Source organism: Cynocephalus volans, chromosome 2, assembly GCF_027409185.1.
Source record: "Cynocephalus volans isolate mCynVol1 chromosome 2, mCynVol1.pri, whole genome shotgun sequence".
In the NCBI taxonomy this organism is placed as follows: domain Eukaryota; kingdom Metazoa; phylum Chordata; class Mammalia; order Dermoptera; family Cynocephalidae; genus Cynocephalus; species Cynocephalus volans.
The window spans coordinates 59636618-59664289 of record NC_084461.1 but is presented as its reverse complement, the minus strand read 5'-3'; the positions used below and the strand labels follow the sequence as shown (position 1 = coordinate 59664289).

Here is a 27672-nt window from a genome sequence, read left to right as displayed (position 1 = left end):
AAAAACAAATACACATGATTCTACTTATATGAGGTATTTAAAGTAGTCAATCTCACAGAAACAGAAAGTAGAATGGTGGCTGCCAGGAGTCAAAGGGAGGAAAAAATGGGGAGCTGCTATTCACTGGTTCAGTCATGCAAGATGAAAAAATTCAAGAGATTTAACTGTACAACACTGTGCTTAGAGTTAACAATATTGTACACTTAAAAATTTGTTAAGAGAGTAGATCTCGTGTTTTTTACCACAACAAATAATAAATTAAAAAATGTTTAAAGTACACACATAGCAGCACACATCATATTCAAACTGACAAAAACCAAAGAGAAAATCTTTATAGAAAATGATAAACCCATGCAAACATTAACCAAAAGAAAGTTGTAGTTGAAAAGTAAACATCAAAAAAAAGAGCAATACCAGAAGGCTAGCACACAAGGATAAAAGGGGATTTCACCAAGACAACAATCCTAGATATGTACACATCTAACAACGGAGCTTCAAAATACATAAAGCAAAAACAAATAGAACCAAAAAGAGAAATAGGCAAAAACCACAATACAGTGGGAGACTTCAACATTCCTCTCTCAGTAATCAATAGAAGATGTAGATAAAGCCATTAAAGTCATAGAAAATACCTTGATGAAAGGATGGAGTCAGTTCTTTTCTCAACTTTTTCACTGGAGGCTAATCCCACAATGTCATCTATGTTCTGTATGCAGGAAAGTTTCTGTTCCTTACTGCTTTCAGTTTCATTTACCTCAGGCCTTAAAGACTGACATTTGTCTATGAATATAAAATGTATGTTATTCCAAAATACATCTCTTTTTTTAAAGCACAAAGGAATGGACATATAACATTGTTTTTTCCTACAAAACACTACCCCATTCAACATTCAAGTTCCTATTTGCAAGGCATACATTTTATTTTTAAAGCATCGTGAAAATTTAATAAACTTACAACTGTCTGTATTTTGAGGATCAGCCCATATTTCCTGCATAATTTGTAGCATCTTCCTTTCATTTTGCTTAAGTTTTAAGTGGTTACACTGACTTGTTTTATATGTCTAGTGAGGACACTAAAAGTGGACATGGCTATTCTTTTGCTCCTTAGAAGTATAATAATTAATAACATGGTAACAGATACCATTTATTTAGTACTAAGTGGCAGGACCCTCTATCAGATGCATTACTTCATTCAATACTCAAAACAATCCTGTTAAAAGGTATTAAGATTAACCCCTTCATAGACAAGAACTACCTAAATTTAGAGATCTTAAGTGACTTGTCCAACGACATACTTAGCAAATAAAAGAGCTGGAATTTAAAGAAAGGTCTGTTTGATTTCTAAAATCTGATTTCTGAATCATTAAGCTATTCTGCTTTATGTGTAATGTCTCTAATAGTAAACACAAAAGAGCATAATATTGTATGCCTATATCACACTATGTTAATCACCAGCACTCATTTATTAAAATCATATTGGTGAAGCTGACCTACGTAAAATTTAAATTCTATAGAAAAGTTGTTCTGATTTGCTACTACCTTTTCCTCCTCTCTTTACTTGATTATCTGCTTTAAGTAATGTATATATGAAGGGTCTTCAAAAAGTTCATGGAAAGATTTGCATTATCTTTCAGTTCTGCTTTTCCATGAGCTTTGTGAAGTGTCTTCATATGAACTCTTAAGGAAAAGGACCAAGACACCCCTAAACTCTTAGTGTCAATATGTTTGCATTCTCAGAGTAAAAAAGAAAAATGGGAGAAATACGTATTCCACTAGCTTTTTCATGCAAGTTAAACAACCCATTGTGAGTTTATGTAGGTATTCCACAGAGGTAGAACATGGAAACCTGTGATTTACTGACAGACAAAAGCAACATTTAACCATATATATGTGATTTCTAATCACTGTTAAAGGGAAGTTATCTTAGAAACAAACTTTGGAGAAAAATCTCCCTGCTTTACTTTAATGTGGTTTTAAAAAATTTTTTTTTTTCCACAGTAAACTTGTCTCTTTTAATTAAAAATAAAAGGATTTGGGCCGAGCCCGTGGCGCACTCGGGAGAGTGCAGCGCTGGGAGCGCAGCGACGCTCCCGCCGCGGGTTCGGATCCTATATAGGAATGGCCGGTGCACTCACTGGCTGAGTGCCAGTCACGAAAAAGACAAAAAAAAAAAAAGGATTTAACGCAGTACTGTGAGCACAGAACACATTAATAAGGAAGACTAATTGCTACTATCTAGAAGGAAAGTTTTTAGGTTATATAACATATTAATGTACATGGTCTTCTCAAGCAATACACATGCTATTAAAATATGTAAGAAATTTACTCTTGTGTTTTTCTCCTTTAGAACGGCCTGACTGAGCAGTGGCATTTCCTAAAAGATTTTTTACTTCCTGTTCATTAACTTCATCTTGATTCTTCCTTCTCATTTTCTTCTGGTTTAGGTCTTCTTCTAATGCAACCTGGTCCGAATCCTGTCCCAATAAAGTCAAAGACTCTTCTTCTTCAACTGTCTGAGCATCCTTTTGAGATCTTTCTGTGTCTGATATTGTAGTACTCATAGACTCAACTGGATCATCATTCACTCCCTCACTGGTGACTTTTTTCACTGAAAACAAAAGAAACGATTATAAATATACTAACAACCTAAAGAAAAATTCTTAAAGGTGGAGAAAATAAACACTCGAGGATGTCCTCCGTAAAATTATTTGTATGAGCAAAAAAATGAAGACAACCTAAAATGTCCAACAGGGAATAACTAAATAAATTATAACACATTCATGCTATAAAAATCCATGCAGCCAATAACAACAATGAGGCAGGTTTATACGTAGCAATGTGAAAGATTTCAAAACATATTACACTGCATAAAAAAAATCAAGTGGCAGAACAATATATATATGATCTCATTTTCATTAAATGAAAACAATTACATACACTCTAAAACACACACACACATATATATGCATAGAAAAGGGTTTAGCAATAGTTTTCCCTGGGAGATCTGAAGAATTTTATTTGAGGGATAGGTAGGAGAGAGTCCAAGAATTTTATCCTCTGTATCACTTCTTTTTCAATGAAAAATCTTTTTAACAAATATTTTTAAATAATTTCTTCTTACTAAGAAGAAATTAAGAAGTGCCCTTCTTATTAAGTCATGATAATAGTCAGTGTATCAAAAGATGAAAACATTAATTAAATAAAAAACCAAAAAAATAGAGACCACCATGGAAACAGCAACTGCTATGATTTGAATGTTTGTCGTCCCCCCCCCCCAACCTCATTTGAAATTTAATTACCATTGTAACAGTATTAAGAGGTGGGATTTTTAAGAGGTGATTAGGCCACGAGGGCCCTCATGGTAGAATTAACGCCATTATGAAATGACAAGTTTGACACCCTCTGGCTCTCTCACTTTGCTCTTCTGCCATGTGATGACACAGCCAGAGGACCTCATCAGATAATGGTGCCATCACCAAAACTTGGGACTTCCCAACCTCCAGAACTGTGAGAAATAAATTTCTGTTCTCTATAAATTACCTAGTCTCAGGTATTCTATTATAGCAGCACTAAACAAAGTCAGCACCCAAACCAAAAGCAAGGTTAACTTTAAAACCATGGTTGATCAGACATCTTCTCTAAAAATATCCAATCTTAAAAGATAATAAAATTTAATGTCATTTACTTTTCTTTATAATAAAGTCAAAATAAGATTTTAAAATTGAGAAAATAACACTTGATTTATTCTATCAAAATAATCAGAAAATTTTAAATCTTATAATAATATATCTGAAAAGTTCTTACATTAAATAAGATACAGTGAGCTTCTCATGCTATTTATTACCTGTATCATAATCATAAAAGGAATTAATATATCTATTTTAATCTCCTAGGGCTATGTATAGGAAGTAAAAAAATTTAAATAAAGAATGAAATAACTTTGCAGTTATCAATACTACTTTTTAAAAGATACAGGCCCCATACTACAGAAAAAGAAATTCTAGACTGGCTTTGTGCAGAAAAGCATTAATACAGCAGGTCTGATTGCTCTCCTTTGAAAGGTCTGCTTGTAAAGCTAGCCCTTGGACTGTGTCTGAGAACTTGGTTTGGGGGAGGGTTCCCACCACCCTAACTGATAAGAGCTACTCACCAGCAGCTCATTGTGCCTAAATTGTCTGTATAAACAGCATGGTTTATGCTGAACTGCTTTCCTTCTGGGAGTCTAGAATTTTGGTATGTGCCAGGCAGAGGGTACTAATCATCCTGTGAGTCCTTCTAGAGAATAGTCAAACCTGGTGGTGGTTTTGGGGACCCCCAACAAAGGCTCTCACAGTCCTAGGGTTGAGTGCTGCCTTTGCCACTACCAACCACTATGAGACCTTAGGAAAAAGTGACCTAGAATCTCTGGGGCTATTTCTTGCTGACTGAAAACGAATGCAAAAGGGTCTGCAATATAAACTAGCTAACGTATAAAGTTCCCTGTAGTTCCAAGATTCTTTAAATTATGTGATTAAAGCTGAACATTGCCCTCACAGACCAGAGGTCAAATAGTTAAGAAAATATAATCCTAAAAATAGAAACATCTAATAAAAACAATTTTCTGCCTGGTATAAGTCAACATTAACCTTCAGAAATAAGTTGTGCCCTAACAATACAATTTAGTCACAACCCCAAAATATTAAGAGGTCCGTTTTTACAAATATTAGAATTTTATACCAGATTTGTTTTACAGAGGAAAATGATAACAAATAACCAAACACAAAACATGACACTCCCAAATTCTGACACTCTTTGATTAGCTACAACTATGCTCTAGATGCCAGAAAGATTTCAAATAAACCACCCACACCAATTATAACATTTAAAAGGAAGCTACTATTTTCGTCCAAATAACAACTGGTAGATTGAAGAAAAATCAGTTCCCTCAAATTGGATGCCTTGATGATCTTAACTACCTGAGCCACACATTAACCCTCAAAGACCTGAGGGATAAAAGTGCAAGTCTATTATTACTACTTAGTAAAATAGCACACTTCCTTTTAAAATCATTACCTTTCACATTTTTCCGTGGTTTGGAGGATTTCTTTTCCTTTAAACTGTGATTTTTAATGGATTTTTGTTTTCTCTTCTCTTCTTCAGCAAGAACTTTCTGAAGCAAATGAGCAAAAAAATCGAAGTCAAAAGGGCGCTTTTCCTCTGTTTAAAAAAAAAAAGGAAAAAATCTTTCAAGTTTTTATTTTTTTAAAGTATCATAACATCAAAAGCAAATGGGTTTGTTTATCAGCACAAGAATGGATAAACAAGTACACAATAGAACACTACTCAGCAATAAAAGGAACAAACAAGAATTTTTTTAAAAGTAACAAACTATGGATACAAACAATAATATGGGATGAGTGAAAGAAACCAGGTACAAAAGAGTACATACTGTATGACTGCATGAATAAGACGTTCTAGAACAAACTAATCTAATCTATGATGATTCAAATAAAAATAGTGATTGCCTTAGGCCAGAAGGACAGCATTTGACTGACTGGGAAGGAAAAGTAAGGATCTTCTGAAGTGGTGAAAATGTTCCATGTACCGTAAGGGATGGTGGTTACACAGGTATACTCTTTGTCAAAACTCAAACGACACTTTGAACTGTGTGTAAATATAAACTCATTTTTTAAAATGGCAAAAATGGCTAAGATATCCTCAAAATGCCTATGCACCACCACATGCCCTCTCTTTATCACACCATTCCACTATTTATTCTTCCAAGTATCAGCAAAGTGAGAAATAAATGAACGCTGATCAGGAACACTCCCAAATACCCATCAACAGTACTATGTCAGAAAGAGCAAATTGTAAGCAAATCAATAATGAATCCACAACAGGAGTCAAATCCTTGTGTAAGCTTTACATCTAAACTTATGGTGAACATAGAGAAAACGGCGCTGTATATACATAAGCCCAAGATTGGTTTGATTATAAGGACTCAGAAAAAGACATACATACTAAAATAAAAACAGTCTCAGGAAACCAAACCCAAATCTGGGATCCCTGAAGGCCCTGTTTCACTGTGGACCCAGCCTTAATCTATTCTGACTCTCCACAACTATGATTCTGAAAAACACAGTTAGCACTCAAAGAATCCATATAGGATCTCTACATGGTTCTCAGAGGAATTCAAAATATAAGTTCCCCCCAAAAACCATATGAGTTTTAATTTTTTTTAATTTTTGACTATAACCCACCAAAATAATTGAATTTTTTTGTTTTGTTTTTGTGGGGGGTTTTTTTGGTGGCTGGCCAGTAAAAGGGATCAAACCCTGGACCTTAGTGTTATCAGCAGCATGCTGTAACCAATATAACCAGCCAGCCTGAGTTTTACAGGTAGCTATTATAGTGTTTTTTTAAAAAGGCTCCACACTCCAAACAGACTATTTATAGATTTATGGATTATTTTCTGATTATAATGTGTTAAACGTATAATGAAAGTTTTCGGGACTATTTCTCTAAAATGGAGAGTGTTGAGGACCACAATATTACATTTCTGGAATAGCCATTACTGGAAGTGGTTTCTCTGAGGACAAAATAAAATATTTAGGTGTAGGATCCACTCATCTACCTTAGAGTATTTTCAAACAATAAACGTACATGCTATACAATTTAAGTTCTTTCTATACTTGGATTTTTTTCTAAAATTAGCAGTATGGCTAATTTTAACTAATTTTATTAATTAATTTTACTCATTTTATTTAATGTTAATTATAATTAGCATTACAGCTAAATGGAAATTGAATACATTTACTAAACATGAAATGGTGATAACTATAGGTCCGTGAAAAATATATATCTTATGATTAAAGAAAATAAAAACTACTTTAAGCAGTAAATTTGTTTTTCTTTACAGATCCCTTGTATCTTTCTCTAGACTTACAAAAAGAAAAAAAATATTAATTTTAATGAGAATATTAGTTAGAAGCTGAAAGATGTCAATCTTTCCTTCAAATCAGGTCTAAATACAAACACTACCTCTTCAGACAGAACTTTCCAGATGACCCAATCTAAACATTTAAATTTGTAAGTCCCTCTTTTTTCTTCTTTTTAGAAATTAATGACTATTTGAAATTATCATGTTTATCAACCGTATCCCTTCCCTCATCCAATCAGACTTAAGGCTCTAAAACAGGATTCTATTTGACCTGTTCACCATTATAGCCTCAATACCTAGAACAGTGACAAGCATGCAGCAGGTGGTCAGTACTGTTGATTGAATGAATGATTAACTACTGGAAGGAACCATCTACGGTACTCTATCTTACAGAAACAATTAACCCCTTGAATATAGTTCCTTCAGAATAAAGAGCATGTAGAAGTGGAATCATCAGTCTCTCTGTAACCTCCTAGATTTAGAACTCTGCTTACCTGCTTCTGGATATTTTAGATTATCCCTTGCATATAGATTTGTAGCTGTCAGACCCATACTGCTAAATAGAAAAATTTTCCCATGCCAATATGGGGACAAAACAAATCTAAAACACACTAGAGCTAAAGTCAAAAGACAGGTCATTTCTAATGCTCTCCAAGTGGAATGTAAAAGAGGTCTTAATACTTACGGAATGCTTTGTCTATTCTCCATCCATTTGTTTTCTCTTCACGTTTAAATTTATTCTGTTAACAACAACAACAAAAAACCTATAGTAATTTTCTATCATTAGAGAAGTTAAGATTTTTTTTTAATAAAACAGTAAACATTAAAATGAAACTCTTATGAATAACATAACTGTTCTCACCTATAGATCAGTCACCTTTTTAAAAATAAAGATAAAAGATTTATACCAAGCTTCCTGATCCTCCTTTTTATCAATAGCATGAATCAGCAATGGAAGCTGGATTTACAGAGGACAGAAATAAATTCAGCTAGCACGGAAACAGATCAAACATATAATCAATTAAGCTGACTGGTACAGGCTGAGTATCCCTTACCTGAAATGCTTGGGAACAGAAGTGTTTCAGATTTCTGCAGATTTTAGAATATATGCAGATACTTAACCAGCTCAGCATCCGTCATCTGAGAATCTGAAATCTGAAATGCTCCACTGAACACTTCTTTTGAGCATTATGATGATGCTCAAAGGAAGTATTTTGAAAGTTTTGCATTTTGGAGCATTTTGGATTTTGGAATAAAAGAGGCTCAATTTATATTAACTTTTTTTTTAAATTGAAACATAATTGATGTATTAACTTTTTAAAATAAAATGTTCACATCCAGTTAAACCTACATTTTTGTTCTAATATGTCTGAAGTGGCATGGAAGAGTGACTGTAGAGAAAAAAAATAAAATTTTGAAGCAGGCCAAATTTACATTTGGAATCATTTATGTATTAAAGCACATTTCCTTATAAAAGATTCCCATCCTCAGTTCCATTCCAGATTACCTCCAGTAAGATGAAGATGCTTAAGGTTTAAGGCTCAATGCATCCTAAGGTCATTAGGAAGTCTGAGGGCATAGGTTTGTGTCTGAGAATGTCTAATCAGGCATACAATTCCTGGGAGAGGGAACAAACAGCCAATCTCTCTATTCTACAAATCAGTGGTTTACAAGCTTTTACTAAAAACACAAAAATAAAACTTTTCATTGCAAAAAAATACACAGAGAAAAATCACAAAAAAAACGAAGAAACTGCTTCATGGCTCATTTCTTCCTTTCAAAAGAAACTAACCACTAGCCTGACTTTCAAAGAAATCACCTTCTTGTATTTCCTGTTTGTCTACAAGTTACCCCTCTTTCCATTCTTTTATTTTTCTTCATAAAACTTATTACCACGTAACACAGAAATTTTCAAGGATGACCATATTTCTACCTTAAAAGATCCTATTATTCTTTAAACATTTCCTCAAAAGTTAACAAAAGTTACCTACACAAAAAATGACAGGGTATAATTAAACATCCTGAGAGAAATGCCCATAGGTTTCAGGCATTATTCAATTCTAAAACACTGCTATATCATATTTTACCTAATTGGTAACATAGCTCAAAACAATTTAAATCTTTTTTGAAGAATATATTAGTCATTGATTTCATAGGTGAAATCATTTTAATTCTGATAGTAAAATAAATTCCGTAATTTCCACTCCTGGCCATGACAAGGCGATAGGTTATGGACTTGTTCCACACATCCAACTCCACCATAAATAAACTATAATACTAAACAAAACATATGCATCAACTATTTTCAAGCAGTGGACAATAGTCAGAATAAGATTAAAAGCCTATGATCTGAGAAAGAAGGGAACTACACAAGATGTACTCATGTCCACCCTGGCTCTCTGCCTGGGCTCAATTTTCCAACTAAGGAAAGGAAAGATAAAGGCGAAACAGAGCACAGCAATCCAACTGAGCTGAAGAGGCAGAGAATCTTTAGGAGCATAGTTCTAGAGAAAAAGCCTACTGGAGGTACCCCCTGGGTCCCTGGCCTAAGAATGGGTCGCATATGCTCAGAGAACAAGGCCTAGCAGAGAGCAGCTGCTACAGGGGTGAAATCAGAAGGAAATACTAGACATCATATAACATAGCGAGATGATAGAGTTCTAGCCCACCTTAATGGAAAGATCTCATTTACACTCAGACATTCACCTAAGACACCAAAAAAGCCTCCATTAGATATAGGGACCATACCCTAGAGCAGCCTTCTCAGCCAAGGTTCTAGCATGAGAATTAAGCCCTAATGCCCTAAGGCATCCACTATATGCAATGAATTATCCATCTAGAATGGTACTAGTATGACCATCCTTAGAGAACTTAGAAAACAGTAACTCAAATTATTTTCTGCAGTTAGATGAGAAATCCCATTTGAGAAAGAATGCCCTAGATCAAGCACCAGTCTAGATCTGCCTTACCAAAGCCTTAAACTAAGTCTTGACAGGAACAAGGAGAGTTGGCAGTAAATTAAATGCCTTTCAGAACAAAACTCAACCCTCTTTAAAAAAAAAGAAAAACAAAATCCAGATACACATCATCCACAAGGTCTGGCATGCAATCTATAAAAACAAAATCAACCACAAGACATGAGAAGACAGAAAAATGTGACGCACAGTTAAAGGAGAAAAGTAAAAAACACTCAACAGAAACAGATCCCAATATGACCTAGATATTGGAATTAGCAGACAAGAAAGTTAAAGTGCCCGTTATAAACATGTTCAAGGATTCAAAGAAAAATATGCACTGAAGAGATGGGGAGATCTCAGCAGAGGAATGGAAAGAGTAAAAAAAATAGCCAGGTGGAAATTACAGAAATGAAAAATATAGTAACAGAAATGAAGCATTCACTGAATGGGCTTAACAGCAGATTGAAGACAGAAGATAGGGTCAGAGAACTTGAAGACACAGTAATACAATCTATCCAAACCGAAATAGAGAAAAAAGATCAGAAAAAAGTAGACAGAACTTTAGCAATCTGTAGTAGTGTTATACAGGATAAACCATAAGATAAACCATAAGTCAAGTCCCAGAAGGAGAGAATAAAGATGAAAAATATTAAAAGAAATAATAGTTAAAAATTTCCCAAATATAGTGAAAAATAACAACCCAAAGATCCAAAAAGCTCAATAAACCTAAAACACTATAAACACAAAGAAAACTAAAACTAGGTATATCATAGTTATACTGCTGAACATCAAAGTTATAGAAAAAAATCATAAAAACAGCCAGAGAAAAATAATTCATCACAGACAGGGGAAGAACGATATGAGTGATGGCTGACTTTTCACCAGAAACACTGGAGGCCAGAGTACAATAGAATGGTATCTTTAAAAGCCCAAAAGGAAAATAAACTGTCAAACCCGAGTTCTACATTCAGCAAAAATTATTCTTCAAAAACAAGGCTGAAATAAAGACCTTCAGACAAATGAAAGCTGAGAAAATTTTTCAACAGCAGACCTGTTGTTGAGACATATAGGAAGGAATGAAAAGCACCAGAAAAAGGGCTGGCTAGTTATCTCAGTTGGTTAGAGCCCAGTGCTGATAACACCAAGATTCAGGGTTTGATCTCTGTACCAGCCAGCTGCCAAAAATAAAAGGAGCACCAGAAATGGTAAACATGTAGTGTAATGTTAAAGACTAGCTTATTTAAGGTCAAGTATTCAGATCCCCATACCAGCCAGCCACCAAAATAAAATAAGGTATGATTTATAAGGTATGTAGAAATAAAATGTATAATAGCACAAGAGATGAAAGATAAATAAAATTACACTTATAAGAGGTTATTATTTGTAAAGTTAAGTGTAAAGAGTAAAATGGTCAGGCAGAAAATAAAATATATTTTAAAATATTCGATTAATCCAAAGGAAGGCAAGAAAAGAGGAATAAAAATAGATAAGATAAATGGAAAATAATGGAATGATAAGACTTAAACCCAGCCATATCAGTTACTACATTAAGTGTAAAAGAACTAAAATATCACAGTGAAATGTGAAATGGACATTCTGTTTTCTTTTTATCAAGGGTCAAAATAAGAATACGAACATAAGGAATACATTAAACATTTCCCCATCTCTTGCAGAAATGTAATACATAGTTAAATACAATTAAAAAGCAGAGATTTCAGACTAGATAGAAAAGCATGACCCAACTATATGTAGTCAATAAAAGACATACTTAAAATATAAAGACACAGATAGGTTAAAGTAAAAGGATTAAAAAAAACCCATAGAAACTGTAAGCAGGGTAAACCTCGTACTGATAAATCAATATCTGAAAAAGTAGGCTTCAAGGAAGACAAGGAGTTATCAGCAGACATAAAAAGAAAGATTTCTTAATGATAAAAGGATCAATTCAACATCATGTTAAATGTGAATGCATCCAACAAAAGAGCTCCATTACACATAAAGCAAAAAATGATAGATCTAAAGAGAAATAAATCCATAATCTTAGCTGGAGATTTTTATTCCTCTAAGTAGCTGACAAAACTAGACAAATACAGAATATATCTTCATTTCAAATACACCAGGAACATTCACCAAGATGAGAGTATGCTAAATTTTAAAATAAATCTCAATAGATTTCAAAATATTGAAATCTTACAGATTATACTGATATTCATAAAGGAATTAAGTTAGAAAACATTAATAATAAGATAAAGACATAGCCCAAATATTTGGAAATTTTTCACTTCTAAACACACTTCTAAATAACTGATGAGAAAAAAAGGGGGTGCTGGCTATTTAGCTCAGTTGGTTAATAACACCAAGGTCCAGGGTCTGATCCCTGTTACTTGACAGCTGCCAAAAAAACAAACAACAAAAAAAAATGATTAGTCACAAAAGAAATCAAAAGGGAAACTAAAAATATTTTTAACTGAATGATAATGGAACAACATATCAAAATCTGTGGAATGCAGGGGCCGGCCCATGGCTCACTCAGGAGAGTGCGGTGCTGATAACACCAAGGCCATGGGTTCAGATCCTATATAGGGATGGCCAGTTGGCTCACTGGCTGAGCGTGGTGCTGACAACACCAAGCCAAGGGTTGAGATCCCCTTACCGGTCATCTTAAAAAAAAAAAAAAAATTTGTGGAATGCAATTAAAGCAATGCATGGAAGCAAATGTATAGCTTTAAATATTTATTTTAGAAAAGAAAGCCTTAAAATCAATGCCCTAAGTTTTATCTTGAGCTACAAAAAGTAGAGAAGATTAAATACAAGGTAAGTTGAAGGGAGGAAGTGCTGGAGTACTGTAGATTGAATGACCCCCCAAACTCATTGAGGCCTGGTCCCCACTGTGACAGTGTTAAGAAGGTAAGAAATCCTATTATGATAATTGAAAGGTGGGGCCTTGAAGAGGTGATTATATTCTGAGGAACATGCCATAGTAAATGGATTAATAAATTGATGGTTTAATGGTGGTCATGGGCATGGTTCCGAGGGCTTTAAAAGGAAAAGGAGTAAGGAGTTAGCTCTCTCTGCTTCTGTTATCCACCAAATGACACCCTGCTTTACTGTGAAGAGTCACTACCCACCAACAAGGCTGTCACCAGATGTATTCCTTGGACTTTGGACTTCCCAGCCTTTGAAACTGTAAGCAATAAATATTGTTTCTTTACAAATTACCCAGTTTAAAAAAAAAAAAAAAACCAATGAAAACAAACAATTGAAAACTTAACATTGACATTAACAGGGGGGCTGGCCAGCTAGCTCAGCTAATTAGAGCAAGGTGTTGTAACACCAAGGTCAAGGGTTTGGATCCCAATACCAACCAGCCCCCCCACCCCCAAAATTAAAATTAATAAATAATATTGACATTAACAAATGTTGGTTCATTAAAAAGATTTTTAAAAGTTAATTAAACCTTAGCAAGACAGATAAGAAAAAGAGAAAAAAAAAATACAAATTATCAATCAAAGAGTATATCACTATGGATCTTAGAAATATTAAAATGATAATGGAATAGTAGGAAAATCTTATGCCTATAAATATGACAACTTAGCAACAACACAAGAAAAAACTGAAAATCTTGGGGCTGGCCAATTAGCTCAGTTGGGTAGAGCACGGTGTTAAAACACCAACATGAAGGGTTTGGATCCCCATACTGGCCAGCTGCCAAAAAAAGAGAGAGAGAGAGAAAATCTGAATGCTCCTATATGCATTAAGGAAAGTGACTATATAATCTAAACACTTTCTCCAAAGAAAACTGTAGGACCAGATGGTTTCACTGGTGAATTTTATCAAACATTAAAGGAGAAATAGTACTAATCTTAAATTCTTACAGAAAATAGAAGAGGGAACACTTATCAACTCGTTTTCTGTGACCAGCATAATCCTCATACCAAAAACGGAACAAGGACATTAAAAGAAAATTACAAACCAATATCCCTCATGAACAAAAGTGCAAAAACATCAAGAAAATGTAACAAAATTCAACAATACATAAAAAGAATACAGAATGACCAAATGGAGTTTATCGCAGGAATAACAGGTTAGTTCAACATTTGAAAATCAGTGTAATTTAATTCACTAGGCTTAAAGTCCATTTTAACCTTTCTTTACTTTGCCCAAAAACCTGCTGAAACCACACTAAAATTTTAGGGGAAGAGTCTTAATGATTTTTGAGGGAAAAAGTCTAGTGACAAAATTATCAATTACTCAGATCATCAGAGAGCTCCAACCTAGACAAGCAATTTCTAACCTTCACAGAACTTTAACATTTTATTCTCCTTTTATCGAAGATCAACATTAAAAAATTAACATAAAGAATATAAACAGCTCCTCATCTCTTGAAGGAATATGATGGGTAAAACTATTCCTTTATACTGTAATATGGCCCTGACATAATGTCCCCAGGCAATCCATGCCCAATCTAGTTCTAGGAGGAAAAAAAATCTATCTTTCCTAATGTTTCCTTTTACTGATGTAATGAACATGATGGGGGTGGAAAATGAAGGGAAAAGTCCATGGTTGGGTAAAGATCTCACTATGAACTGGGAATGCATTACAGCAACACAGTGTTGTAGCACTCAAACGCACTCCAACCCAGGAAACATACAGTTTCTCAGCAAAGAAACTATAAAACAAAGTAAAAGCTCGTTCCTTCAGACATACTAACAGCTGTAACTGACATCACTTCTGTTGTTAATCGTGCCACTGACTGTCCCCAGGGTTAAGGTGGCCTAGGAAGCAGTTAGTTCAATGACAACTATGTAATTCAGCATTCTTCTTTATGCCTTCCTAGAAAATTCAGAAACAAATTGTATTCAAAAAGCTACCCTTAATCTAAGTATTCTGGTACATTTATCTTGTCTTCCTTACCTAACTCTTCTTTTATCTTAGTTTCAGTGTCTTTATTCGTACTCCCTCAAATCCATTTTAGAAGTGGGCAAAATATATTCTCACCCCACTTTGACTGGCCTCTATTAAAAAAACTGAGAATAACAAATGCTGGAGAGGATGTGGAGAAAGGGGAACTCTTCTACACTGTTGGTGGGACTGTAAAAATAGTACAGCCATCATGGAAAACAATATGGAGGCTTCTCAAACAACCACAGTTAGAACTACCATACAATCCAGCAATCTGAGTTCTAGGTATATACCCAAAGAAATGAAAATTATGATGTCAAAGGGATGCGTGCATTCCCATGTTCATCACAGCTCTATTTACAACAGCCAGGTATGGAACCAACTAAATGTCCATCAATGGATAACTGGATAAGGAAAATGTGGTATATATTCACAATGGAAACTACTCAACCATAAAAAAGAATGAAATTCTGCCATTCGAAGCAACATGGATGAGCTTGGAGGAAGGAAGGAAGGACCGATCAACCACAATAATATGTTGAACTTTCAGGAGAGAAAGGACCTATGGTTAGTAGAGGTGGGAAAGAGGGAGGGAAAGTGGAGGTTAGGGAGAAACTGGGTAAAGGACACAAAGATTACAATTTGTGATAATGAATACGCTAATAATATTGATCTGATCATCACATATCGTACACAAATAATGATAGTCAACACTATACTCCCAAAATATGTATTACCAATTACGCTTCAATTTAAAAAAAAAAAAAAAGTGGGCAAGATATAAATAATAAAATATGATACTGAAGTTAAGGAGCAATAAAGAGGATAAAATGTAACAACAAAAAAAAAAAAACAGTGAAAAAAGACAGATTTAAACCAAAGGTATAAATATGATAATAATAGTAATTTTTGGACACTCTGCAATCAACAGACATGACAGGTTTACTTTACCTTAATTTCTATCCTTGCTCTGTGAGGAAAAAGTTGTCCAATCATTGAAAAGTCAGTTCCTACCATGCTGATGGCTAAAAAAAACATATCTGTTTCTGTAAAAATAAAAGACAAAATGACTGAAAATAAATTTTCTCAATATTTCAGAAGAAAGAAATCTTAAATAAGTATATATTCTGAGTTAAAAATAAATGCAACAGTACTTAATTTTATTGGAAAGAACCACATGGAATATCTAAATACATAAACTTTTTAAAAAATACATAGTAAAAGAAATTTGCATGTTCATAACCAAATCAACTAAAATTTTTTTTTCTTTTTTTTGGTGGCTAGCCAGTATGGGAATCTGAACCCATGACATCGGTGTTATAAGGCTGCACTCTAATCAACTGAGCAAACCAGCCAGCTGCTACAATTTTTAAAAAAGACATTCTACCTGGTCTCAATCAAAGTGCTCTGAAAAAAACTGCCAGTCATAGCTAGTATAAGGTTACACTACGTAAGTAACTAAGATGTGCTAAATTGTTATAACACCAAGGTCCAGGGTTTGGATCCCCTCACCAGCCAGTTGCAAAAAAAAAAAAAAAATGCTATATAAAGAGAGTAGCTAGAAAAATACACAAGAAGACTGGCTGGTTAGCTCAGTTCATTAGAGTGCAATTTTATAACACCAAGGTCAAGGGTTCATATTCCCCCACCAGCTAGCTGCCAAAAGAAAAAGAAATTACCTCAGGAGAACAGGATTAAGGAAGGTGGAGAAGGGAAGTACTGAATCGTTTTTTTCACTCTATATTCTTCTGTCATGTTTGAATTTTTCCCCAAAACAAACTGTACTGTTTTTATAACAAAAAGTAAATAATAAGCACCAGCATGTAATAGGCATTGTGGATGTTTTTTAACAGTATAATCTTTACCTACAGAAACTTTATTATAAAATATTATCAAAGGTAGAATATTACGAGCCTTAGAAATATTGTTTAATTTTCATTTAAATGTTATTTGTTGCATAGGGATTTGACAGAAAGGAAGATTCCAGCCAAAATGACATAAAATTCTTAAAAAGATTCTTAAGATCATATCCCCATACTGACCAGCAACCAAAAAAAAATTTTTTTTTTAAAAATGAAATCAGTGATACAGTTCCACAGTGGGGCCAGTAGGGAAGTGCCAATAAAATTAGCTGGAAAGAAAACAACATGATAGTGTGCATTTTATTTACTTATGAAAAATCTGATTTAATTCAGAAACATGAAATGGCTCATTTCAAATAAATAACTTACACAATTTTAAATGAAAATTAGTTACCTTTATTTGACCATGGTTTAGAGTAATAGTTTTTCCTAAAGCTGGAATATGTTGTTGTAGAACCACGCTCAAATATGGGGTCATTTTCCTCAACAACACAGGGGCCTCTTGTCCTTAACACTTCTACAGTCAAACTGAAAGAAACACATTTTCAAATAAATCCACATTAAAAATGAGTAAGGAAACAAACAGTAAATGAGATTTAAGTAGTTACACTTTGAAATTTACCATGGCAGTCATATCAAAAGTATCAAAATATATATGAAACGTGTATTTTCCAAGTATCTGCTAATTTCCACTTAAAATGTGATTCTCAGGGGTTGGAAATAAATGACAACTTATTTTCAAAATCCATAAAATTTACAAAATATTTTTGGGCCACCTAAAAACATATTTGTTTTATTGCTTCTGCATAACCTCTATATTCAATAAATATCATTGTGCTAGACCCAAGAGGGATATTAAGAAATAAACATTTTATATTTTACATTCCTGCAGTCAAAGCAGTTATAAATATGCTTTTAGCTATTTAATGACTAGTAAAATAATCATCCCAAACTAATGGAAAACAGCATGCAAAACTATTGTTAGCAGTATTACATTAATATTTAATTATCATAGAATTTAAATGCTATAAAATTATTTTTTACTAATTAAGCTGTCAAAAGACTTTCTATTCCTTTTGCATTTACTTACTAATTTATCTTTATTAAAAAATACATTTTAGAAAGACAAATTCCACAATGCCAAATGTGAGAAATTTAATGTTATAACTGAGAAATTAAACCAGAAAGTGAATTAAACCACACCATAACAAAAATCATAAAATACATTAAACATGTTTCATTACATATCCATAAGTTATCACCACACAACAGAATATGGTGTTAGTTGATAATATGAAAACCTGAATACTGACTTCAAGACTGAGTCAACCTTAGAAATTTATCCTCAATAGAGGACAGCATGTGGTTAGTTTGGTAGCTTGACTCCATCACCAGTAAAGTTAGTAAAACAACGACATTAGTTTAATGTATGATAGGAAAGCAGTACCATCTTCTCATACAAAACACAGCATTATAAAAATTGCTAAAAACTATCAAATGATCTAAGCCACTTTTCTCCAGGCATACCTCATTTTATTGTGCTTCACTTTATCGCACAAATATCACATATTTTACAAATTGAAGGTGTGTGACAACCCTGCATCAAGCAAGTCTATCTGTGCCATTTTTCTAGCAGCATGTGCTCACTTTGTGTCTCTATGTCACATTTTGGTTAATTCTTGCAATATTTCAGACTTTTTCATTATTATATTGTTATGGTAATCTGTGATCAGTGACCTTTGACACTACTATTGTAACTGTTTTGGGGTACCACGAACCATACCCATAATAAGATGGTGAACTTAATCAACAAATGTGTGTGTTCTTCCTGCTCCACCATCCAGCCGCTCCCAATCTCTTCCTCTCCTCAGGCTTCCCAATGCCGAGACACAACAACATTGAAACTGGGCCAATTAATAACCCTACAGTGGCCTCTAAGTGTTGAAATGAAAGGAAGAGTCGCAAATCTCTCACTTTAAAGCAAAGCTAGAAATGATTAAGCTTAGTGAGGAAGGCATTTTGAAACCTGAGACAGGCCAAAAGCCAGAACTCTTGTGTCAAAGAGCTAGCTAAGTTGCAAAAGCAATGGAAAAGTTCTTGAAGGCAATTAAAAATGCTACTCCAAAGAACGCATGAATGATAAGAAAGCAAAACAGCTTTACTGCTGACGGGGAGAAAGTTTCAGTGGTCTGGAAAAAAGATCAAACCAGCCACAACATTCCCTTAAGCCTAATCCAGACCAAGGCCCTAACTCTCTTCAATTCTATGAAGGTCGAGAGGTGAGGAAGCTGCAGAAGAAAAGTTTGAAGCTAGCAAAGGTTGGTTCATGAGGTTTAAAAAAAAAAGTCACCTCCATAACATAAAAGTGCAAGGTGAAGCAGCTACTTCTGATGTAGAAGCTGTAGCAAGTTATCCAGAAGATCTAGCTAAGATCACTGATGAAGGTGGCTAAACTAAACAACAGATTTTTTCAATGTAGATGAAACAGCCATCTACTGGAAGAAGATGCCATCTAGGACTTTCATAGCAGAGAGAAGTCAACACCTCTCAAAGCTTCAAAGGACAGGCTGACTCTCTTGTTAGGGGCTAATGCAGCTTTAAGTTGAACTTTAAGTTGAAGCCAATGCTCATTTATCATTATGAAAATCCTAGGACCCTTAAGAATTAGGCTAAATCTATTCTTCCTGTGTTCTACAAATGCCTGTGCTCAGAGGTCAAAGGGTGGAATGACAACACATCTGCTTATTGCATGGTTTTCTGAATATTTCAAGCCCGTTGTTGAGAGCTACAGTTCAGAAAAAAAAAAAGATTCCTTTCAAAATATTACTGCTCACGGCAATTGTGCATGGTCTCCCAAGAGCTCTGTTAGAGATATACAAGGAGATGAATGTTGTTTTCATGCCTGCTAACACCACATCCATTCTGCAGGCATGGATCAAGGAGTAACATCGACTTTCAAGACTTATTATTTAGGAAATACATTTTGTAAGGCTATAGCTACCAAAGACAGTGATTCCTCTGATGGACCTGGACAAAGTCAACTGAAAACCTTCTGGAAAGGATTCACCATTCTAGAGCCATTAAGAACTTTCATGATTCTCAATGCTCTGCTCCCCCCAACCCCCCAAAAAAGAACAATCATGATTCATAGAAGGCCAAAATACCAACATTAAGAGGAGTTTGGAAGAAGTTGATTCCAGTACCCATGGAAGACTTTGATGGGTTCAAGACTTCAGTGGAGGCAGTAATTGCAGATATAATGGGAACAGCAAGGGAACTAGAATTAGAAGTGGAGCTTGGGGCTGACCGGTTAGCTCAGCTGGTTAGAACACGGTGTTGTAATGCCAAGGTCAAGGGTTCAGATCCCCATACTGGCCAGTTACCAAAAAAAAATAAAAAGAAAAACAAAATGGAGCCTGAAGATATGACTGAACTGCTGCAATCTCATGATAAAACTTGAACGGGTGAGGAGTTGCTTCTTATGGATGAGCAAAGAAAGTGGTTTCTTGAGATGGAATCTACTCCTGGTGAAACTACTGTGAACACTGTTGAAATGACAACAAATGATCTAGAACATTACATAAACTTAGTTGATAAAGCAACAGCAGGGTTTGAGAGAATCGACTCCAATTTTCAAAGGAGTTCTACTCTGGGTAACATGCTATCAAACAGCAGCACAAGCTACAGAGAAATCTTTCATGACAGGAAAAGTCAATCAATGCAGCAAACTTCATTGTTGTCTCATTTTAAGAAATTCCCACAGTCACCCTAATCTTCACAACCATCATCACCCTGATCATTCAGCAGCCACCAACAGCAAGTCAAAACCTTCCACCAAGGCTGGCCAGTTAGCTCAGTTGGTTAGAGGGTGATATTATAACACCAAGGTCAAGGGGGGTTCAGATCCCCATACCAGCCAGTCACAAAAAAACAAAACAAAACAAAACAAAAAACCCTCCACCAATAAAGAGATTACAACATAGTGAAGGTTCAGATTATCAGCATTTTTTTGTAATAAAGTATTTTTTAATTAAGGTATGTACATTGTTTTTTTAGACATACTGCTACTGCACACTTAATAGACTACAGAATAGTATAAACATAACTTTTATATGCACTGGGAAACCAAAAAAACTAATGTGACTCACTTTATTGCCACAGTCACTTTGTTTTGGTGGTCTGGAACCAAACCTGCAATATCTCCAAAGTATGCCTGTATTTACAACATTTGTTATGCAAATATAAGCATCAGGGTCTACCTGACAAATAGATACAGGAAAAGGATCTCTCTTATTAGACAAAGCACATTTGATCTCATGAAACCACAGTCTCTCTCTGTTTTATTTACCTTTCTTCATCCAAAATAATAGAACCATCTTCTGCCACTTTTACTCGAGGAACTAGCAATGGCCCATCATCTGTCTCTTCCATTTCCTCATTATCTTCAGCATCAGGAGTACTCTTACCTTCTTGCCTATCAAATATAAAGATAGTTTAATTCACATAGCCATGAGAAGTGTTTCCTGAATAGCATAAACTTTAAAATAAATTATTACAAATTCAACCTTCTAGTTATTTCCAACTTTCCCTGCACCTTTATTGAAAATATTATGTGTTGTTAAAGACATGGTTTTAGGACTAGTGAGACGCTTTTACTCCCTTTTTCTCCCTTTTAAAATAAATAATATGCATAAACTAACTAGCTGGTTAGCTCAGCCAGTTAGAGCACAGCCTTGTAACACCAAGGTCAAGGGTTCAGATCCGTATACCAGCCCAGCCGCCAAAAAATAAATATATAAATAAAATAAGGAGAAATAAATGCTCATCTATTTTATCTCAACATATTATCAAAGTAAACAATCCAGTTACCACATAATCAACAATAATCTTTAAACTACATAGCATTAGTTTCCAGATCATTTTTATTAACTCTTCAGAACAACCCTTCAGGGTTACTACTTTTATACCCACTTGAGCCTTAGAGAAGACATAACTTTTGCTCTAGATTACACAACAGTAAGGGTACAGCAAGAAGTCAAACACAGTTTCTTCAAATAACAACTGCAAATCCTATACACTTTCTATTTTATTGAAGCAAACATAACCTGTAAAACATAACCTATTTTTAAAGCTTCAGAGTTCTGCTTTAAAACAATGTGGACCTTAGGCAAAACAGTAATTATTACTATTTTGACACTATTTTGAAGCAACAATTAGAAAACTCCCAATGTTTCTGCTAATTTTCCACAATCCCCCACTTTGAAGTAAAAGGCTGTAACAACTTCCTAAAAGGTCTCTTGGTGGGACTTCTTGTGAGTAAGCTAACATATGACAGTTATGAATGTGGAAAGCAAAAGGGAGCCTGCACAAAAACTATATCCAACACACACACACACACACACACACACGAACAGAAAAAAAAAAAAAGACTATATCTAATTGGCATCAAAACTAGATGGCCTGGACTTCTGGTCAAGATGGAGGAATAGATGGTCCCCCAGCATCACTCTCTCTGACAAATCAACCAATTTACAACTATAAAAAAGCAACAACAGCCAAACTAGAGCCGTTAGAGCTCAGGGGAAGACAAGGAGAGACCTACAGAGTGCATGAAGGTGGGAGAAGCCACAATGAGAGAAAGAAAAAACTGCTCTGACCATTTCAAGCCCCAGCCACTTCCAGGTTGGAGCTGCTGAGCACACAGAGCTGGAGCTGGTAAAGGCCACAGCTGTGCCCTTCAGATAGAGATGCTTGCATGCAGCAGGGGAGCAGAGGGCTTTGGTGGCCCCCACGCCAGCAAGACCACTAATAGGGTTCCTGTGGACCCATACAGGAGCGAAGAGGCTGGTGAGTCATTGCAAGGGACCAGAGCATGGCCTGTACCATGGGAAGTGTTTGCAACACCAGCAGTGCAGGAGACCGGCCCACCAGGGGAACACGGGGGGCACAGTAAGGACAGCTGATCTGCCCCCCAATCAGTGCAGGACCACTCAGAGAAGACTGGTCAGGAATACAGAATTGCATGGGGTGCAGTTTGTTGAAAAGACTCAGGCCCAGACAAGAGTTTCTACACAACCCAGATACACCAGATCTCTCTAGACCTGGAAGTACCTACAAAGTCAACCATTAAAACCTGAGCTGCACAAAAAGCCTTCCCCAAAGAATCAGCAGCAAAGCAACAATTTAGCTCAACTACAGAGCTCAAGTACTGGTCCCCACAGGCAGTTCCCCCGTTTTAGAAGTAAGCAAAGGACAAGAAATTAGTTCCAGCACAGAATTTAAGTGGTAGGAACAGTGAATAACCCAACACAGAACTGAAAGAAAAAACAAAGAACCCACAACCAGAGACAAAGTTTGATATTAACTAGTAAAGGTCTCATTTCACCAAAGAACACCTATAACACCTAGAAAGACCAGAAGTCCCCTGGGCTACCAAGCCAGAAAGCCTCAACCATGCCCCCCAATACATGCAACCAGCCCAGAGACAACCACCGAGCTGCAGCAAGAAGGGCCCCAGGTTCCCACACTGGGGTGGTGAGGGACGAGGGTTTTTGCCACACCCCCATGACATCTGCACCCATCCCGGCAATGAGCAAGCCACCACTGGAAGCCCCCTGGTCTCCCCTATGGGAATGAGGGGGGTGCCACAGGCCTCTATCCTGCCCCTCCTTCATCCTTCTTCCATCTCATTTCCTTCTCCTTTCCTCTCTCCCCCTCCCTCCCAACTGCTCTGCAACATCATAAAATGTAAAAAAAAAATTAATAAAAAAATTTTTTAATTAAAAAAAAAAAAACAGATGGCCTGGCCAGTTAGCTCAGTTGGTTAGAGCACAGTATTGTAACACCAAGGTCAAGGGTTTTGATCCCTGTACCAGCCAGCTACCAAAAAATAAATAAATAAATAAATAAATAATAATGGATCTGTTGCAGAACAGTATACACAATGTGTTCATTTGGGGGGGGGGGGGGCAGGCAGCTGGCCAGTATAAGGATCCAACCCTTGGGCCGAGCCCGTGGCGCACTCGGGAGAGTGCGGCGCTGGGAGCGCAGCGACGCTCCCGCCGCGGGTTCGGATCCTATATAGGAATGGCCAGTGCACTCACTGGCTGAGTGCCGGTCACAAAAAAAAAAAAAAAAAAGACAAGGATCCAACCCTTGACCCTGGTGTTATCAGTACCATGCTCTAACCATGGCATATAAACATTTATGTAAAAAAAAAAAAAGAAAGAAAAGGAAAAAGAAAAAAATATATACACTTGCTTGGATATGCATAAACTAAAACTGGAATGATACATTAAAACTTGATAACACTTGTTGCTTCCAGGGAGGGGAAAAGATGGCAGAAAAACAGAGTTGGAAGACTTTTCTCAGTATTCACTTTTGTTCCTTCTGAATTTCATACCATGTAAATATATTATTATTCTAAAACATAACAAATAAAAACCGTTTAATTCTAAAAGCTTTAATTTAAAATCATAATACTGATCACATATATGTAACAGTGTGAGGCTTTCATGATTGATTTAAATAGGGCGGTAACTTTTATTCTTTTTAAATGAATCTATTTTTAAAATGCTATGAAATATAATTTGATTATAATAGGAAGGATCACGTGATTTCATTTTTTAAAAATGTAACCAAAATAGAATATATTAAAAAAAGAATAAGATGAGGTGCTTACTCTCTTGTCTGGACTGGAGTTAATGATTTTTCAGTTTTCTTTTCTTGCTCCATAGAAGAACTATTAAACACAAATAACAGAACACTTTTTAATAAATTACTAATTTACATCTTGTGATTCTATCTGTAGGCGAGAAAGAAATTAATTTCCATGTTTTTAAAAATAATATACCATAGCACTTCATTAATGATGGTGCACTCCAACAATCAATTTTTCAGTCAAAAACTTGTCATTAAGTACAAAAAGTTTGTTGGGCCCTAAGTAGCGAATGCTCTTACCCTTCTAATTCCTCAATGAAGGGAGGTTCCCAGTCCTGAGGCAGGAAGCAACCTACATGGCTTGTCTCCAACTCCTAAATGTCAAACTACTTGAAACCTAGTTTTCTGGCCCTTTCTTCATCAGGGCCAAATACCTCATGAAACTGAAAAAGGCCTATACTGAAGAATGTTCCACTACTCCTACCTCCACCTGCTAAACCATCAACAACACAAAAATGAGATTTATTTTAAACCCTCTGCCCCTCCCCAACCCCTGGCTAACTGTGATTAAAGAAGCTTTGTTCTTGGAGGATTTGTTAATCAAACTCCCACTATATTTAATTAAGAGGTAGGGCACAAAAATTAGATCACTCCTTCAGATTGGGTTATAGTGTGAGGGCTCTTCAAAATGCTCATGGAAAGACTCGTATTCTCTTTTAATGCCATATTTCCATGAACTTTTTGAAGTACCCTCAAATATAAGAAATAAAAATTGCAATCATAATTACAGAAAAGTTGCTTAGTTGGTTTTATTACACCCTGGTAATTAATATAACAAAGAAAAAATTTTTAATCTCAGATATAAAGGGCATCATTTACCATCCCCAGAAAGCAGTTACTTGAAATACCACTAATTTTTGTTATAAGATTCTATCTAAAAGGACATCATATGTGCTACAAATTTTGTCAACATGCTTCTGGAAAACATGAAACTGTACTCTAAATACAGTAATACTAAAATCACTATATACCCAAAGAAGTAAGACAAAAATAAGTTTTACTTACGTCATTGGATTGTTATCTGGCAGGTAATATATGAAGTCTCTCATAGTCATTTTTGAACGATCTGGTGGCCTCTGACTTTCATTTATGGTATATTTGTTTTTCCATTGTTTCTAGATAATAAACACACAAACATCTACTTTTATTTTATAAATATAGAAGAATTTCAGATGTACTATATTCAAATATACAATATATTGTTGTATTCACTGCAAGTGCTTTAATATTATTCCTACCCCAATTATGCCGAATTTTAGAAAAAATTTTATAAACTAAATGTTAAAAAGTTGTAGTACATTACCCTTAATAGTTCTTAGTTTTTAAAAATTAAAGGGCTGGCCCCGTGGCTCACTCGGGGAGAGTGCGGCGCTAGTAGCACCAAAGCTGTGGGTTCGGATCCTACATAGGGATGGCCGGTGCACTCACTGGCTGAGCATGGTGCGGACCACACCACGCCTAGGGTTGCAATCCCCTTACCAGTCAGAAAAACAAAAACAACAACAACAAATAATAATAATAAATAATAAATAAAATAAATAAAAAATTAAAGTGGGGCTGGCCGGTTAGTTCAGTTGGCTAGAGTGTTGTGCTGATAACAAGAAAGTCCAGGGTTCAATTCAATCTAATGGCCAGCCAACAAAAAACAAACAAACAAACAAAAAAACTAAAGTGACTGCGACTGTATAAAAGCTTAATGTATAAAATCATGCTTATGGTACTTTCTAACTATATTAGCTTACTGAGAATTTATAATTACATAGCTTTTGCTTGTCCTGTAGTGAATTGGAATTTTGGGTATTTCATAAAATTCTTTATAAAATTCTTGAAGCAAGTGTTTAATTCCCAAAAATAAATCTAATTAAGCACATTCTATAAAACACAGAACATCTTTAGAGGCTTAGTTTTTAGAGGATATGGATTCAAATCCCATATCCTCAGCTTATGTTTGACACAAAGCAAATTATCTGAGCTTGTTTCCTCCTGTGTAAAACAGTGATATCTACTTCACATAGCTGAATTAAATGAGAACAGATATAAGGCACCAAGCAAAACACCTTCCTCTTAATTAAAATAAAAAATAAATAAATAAGAGGCATTCTATTATTAATAAGACCTAACATTTATGGGCACTTACTAGTCGCTAGTTTAATGTGTTTTACATGTATTAACTCATTGAATCTTTGCAACCATCCAATGAGGTAGACACTATTACTGGTCTTATCTACAGATGAGGAAACAGACTTAGAAAGATTAATTAAATTGCCCAAGATCACATAACTACTAAGGGATGAAGCTAAGATTCAAACCTTAAATATCTAACTCCAGAACTGGCATGCTTCACTACTGTTACACTACCCTTGTAGAAAAAAAATCAATCTTCAAGATTAAAAAGAACACAGACTCTACTTTATGGATACCATAAACTTTTCGCATTTGTAATTTTCCATATTGCCAATTTAGAAAACATTACCAATTGACTTTGCTCAACTACTCTTGTTTTAATTCAAATAAATATACCACATGTCACCTGGACATTTTTATATAAAAAAATCTGGGGGATAGCTGGTTCGCTCAGTTGGTTAGAGCGTGGTGCTGATAACACCAAGGTCCAGGGTTCATCTCTGTACCGACCAGCCACCAAAAAAGGAAAAAAAACCACACACACACACACAAAAATATGACTAAAGGTTTACTTTATAAATACGCTTGTGTATATCTATGTTTACATGTATAATACTTTTATTTGTGGCCCTTACCAAAAACAATGAAAAATATAAACGAATAAAATGTGTAAAAATTACTATCAGTCGAAAAAATAATTTAAGCCATAGTGCTTCTCAATCATTCTAATAACAAAAGAGGATATTCTATTACCATAAGAGATGTGATTTGATTTTGTTCCCCCATCAAAATGCTAAAGAGGCTTATTTTTCTTTCAAATAATGACTAACATAAAAACAGAAATTTGGCAGGCAACATCTAAATTCTGATTTTCCTCGCTTACCTTCTCTTTTCTCAATTCTTTTTTTAACATTTCCCTCAGTTTCTGGGCCTTATATATTCGGTATCTGTCTGAGCATGGCTGTTTCTCTTTTGTTGGAATGGGGTTTGGCTGTGGAGCTTCTTGATTCACTGCTGATAAAGGACAAGATTCTGAAGCGACACCGACACTAGGTTTAACCAGACTAGAATTACTTGATATTCGCTTTCTTCTCTGTGAAACAGTAGCAGATGATTTACTGGATTCTTCAACATCGTTCTCACCACCAGTCTTTTCATCACTTTTGAAATTAAGGGGGAAAAAAGGTACC

General features: G+C 35.2%; 1 protein-coding gene across 3 annotated transcripts in view; it reads right to left on the bottom strand.

Moving 5' to 3' along the window:
* BDP1 (B double prime 1, subunit of RNA polymerase III transcription initiation factor IIIB) overlaps window positions 1–27672 on the bottom strand; it is an 81799-nt gene that overhangs the window by 51650 nt on the left and 2477 nt on the right. For all 3 annotated transcript variants that reach the window (XM_063085919.1, XM_063085921.1, XM_063085920.1), the window contains exons 2-11: window positions 27366–27642; window positions 25364–25473; window positions 24321–24380; window positions 20988–21113; window positions 17034–17167; window positions 15729–15823; window positions 7604–7658; window positions 5052–5195; window positions 2326–2607; window positions 633–780 (exon numbers count right to left, since the gene is read on the bottom strand). In XM_063085919.1, the coding sequence (XP_062941989.1) occupies window positions 633–780; window positions 2326–2607; window positions 5052–5195; window positions 7604–7658; window positions 15729–15823; window positions 17034–17167; window positions 20988–21113; window positions 24321–24380; window positions 25364–25473; window positions 27366–27642 (1431 nt within the window). The remainder of the gene's footprint in view (window positions 1–632; window positions 781–2325; window positions 2608–5051; window positions 5196–7603; window positions 7659–15728; window positions 15824–17033; window positions 17168–20987; window positions 21114–24320; window positions 24381–25363; window positions 25474–27365; window positions 27643–27672) is intronic.